Source organism: Perkinsus marinus (assembly GCF_000006405.1).
Source record: "Perkinsus marinus ATCC 50983 genomic scaffold scf_1104296929308, whole genome shotgun sequence".
Lineage (NCBI taxonomy): Eukaryota > Perkinsozoa > Perkinsida > Perkinsidae > Perkinsus > Perkinsus marinus.
The window spans coordinates 1-1,071 of record NW_003216503.1 but is presented as its reverse complement, the minus strand read 5'-3'; the positions used below and the strand labels follow the sequence as shown (position 1 = coordinate 1,071).

Sequence of the window (1,071 nt, the reverse complement as noted above, 5' to 3'; positions counted from 1 at the left end):
TAAGTCTCAAATGTATGAATGTGAACCTGTGAGGCCAATGTCGCTACTGGGTAGCACGAGTGATAACGCAAATCAAATTTCTGGTCACGAACATACTTCTAATTCAGCAGAAACTATAATTGTGAGGAAATTCTGCAAGGCCATTTCTTTCTTAGCTACCGCCGCATCCCTGTCACCCGGGATCATCTTCAAGGCAGCTTCTGTGACCTGGGCCACTCTGAGCCAATCTACCTGCCCCCTCGGGGCCTTCCTCAACTGCCCCATCGCCACGTTGGACACATACCCAGACACTAGCCAGACCTTCTCAATTATTCGCAGCAAGAATGAGAAACATCTCCTTCTCATGCTGCACGTCACCTTAGTGCTGTTCCTCAGGACCATGCCGGCTAATATGGCGACCTTCCCTAGCGTTCGATCCTTTGGGTTTCGCAGCTCCTCGCAGGGCTTCAAGGCCTGGTCCAGCAGGATATCAGGAGGGTTGTGACACTTGGCGAGCTCGTCGATGGCATGCATGCGCAATGGCTGATACCGTCCATCTTGGAGGCAATCAGACACCAAGCGAACCGCCAGCCGTTTGAGAGCAGCAGGCGCCCCCTCGATGTCGATCACACGGACACTCACAGGCAACACCGCTCCCCGCTGAGCACAAATCTCCGGTATTGTAGCATGATGGAGAGCCGCCGCCTGTTCAGCTTGTGCGACTAGCAAGGCGTCAATTCCCGACAAGGTATCAACAGACAAATGCTTAGCGATGGTTTCGAAGAGCACCGGAGCAGCGGCTTCTCGCAAGGTAGCGTATTCGACCAAGGCAGGCACCAGACAGGAGACTCTGCGATTCGTCCGAGTAGCAGCACTGAAGGCCCGAGCCCTCACGGCCTTGTCAGTGCTCCTGAGTGAGTCCCTCAAGTAGCGGGCTGCCAGCCCTTCCAAACCATCTCCCAGCAGTAGACAGGCATGTGCAGCGTCCACCAACCCTATGGACTCATCCTCGGGTTCCTCACTCATTTCTATGATTCGCTTGAAGATCTCATCGTGGGCCTTGTCGGTCTCAGTAGGACAGCATACAGCAAC

The 1,071-nt window shown here is 54.3% G+C and overlaps 1 protein-coding gene across 1 annotated transcript; it reads right to left on the bottom strand.

The window, feature by feature from the left end:
• Positions 1-84: 84 nt before the first annotated feature.
• On the bottom strand, positions 85-1,005 carry Pmar_PMAR011167 (hypothetical protein; the record flags this gene model as incomplete). Its single annotated transcript, XM_002787891.1, has 1 exon — positions 85-1,005. The coding sequence occupies one exon, from the start codon at positions 1,003-1,005 to the stop codon at positions 85-87; it is 921 nt and encodes a 306-aa protein (XP_002787937.1).
• Between the last annotated feature and the right edge of the window lie 66 nt (positions 1,006-1,071).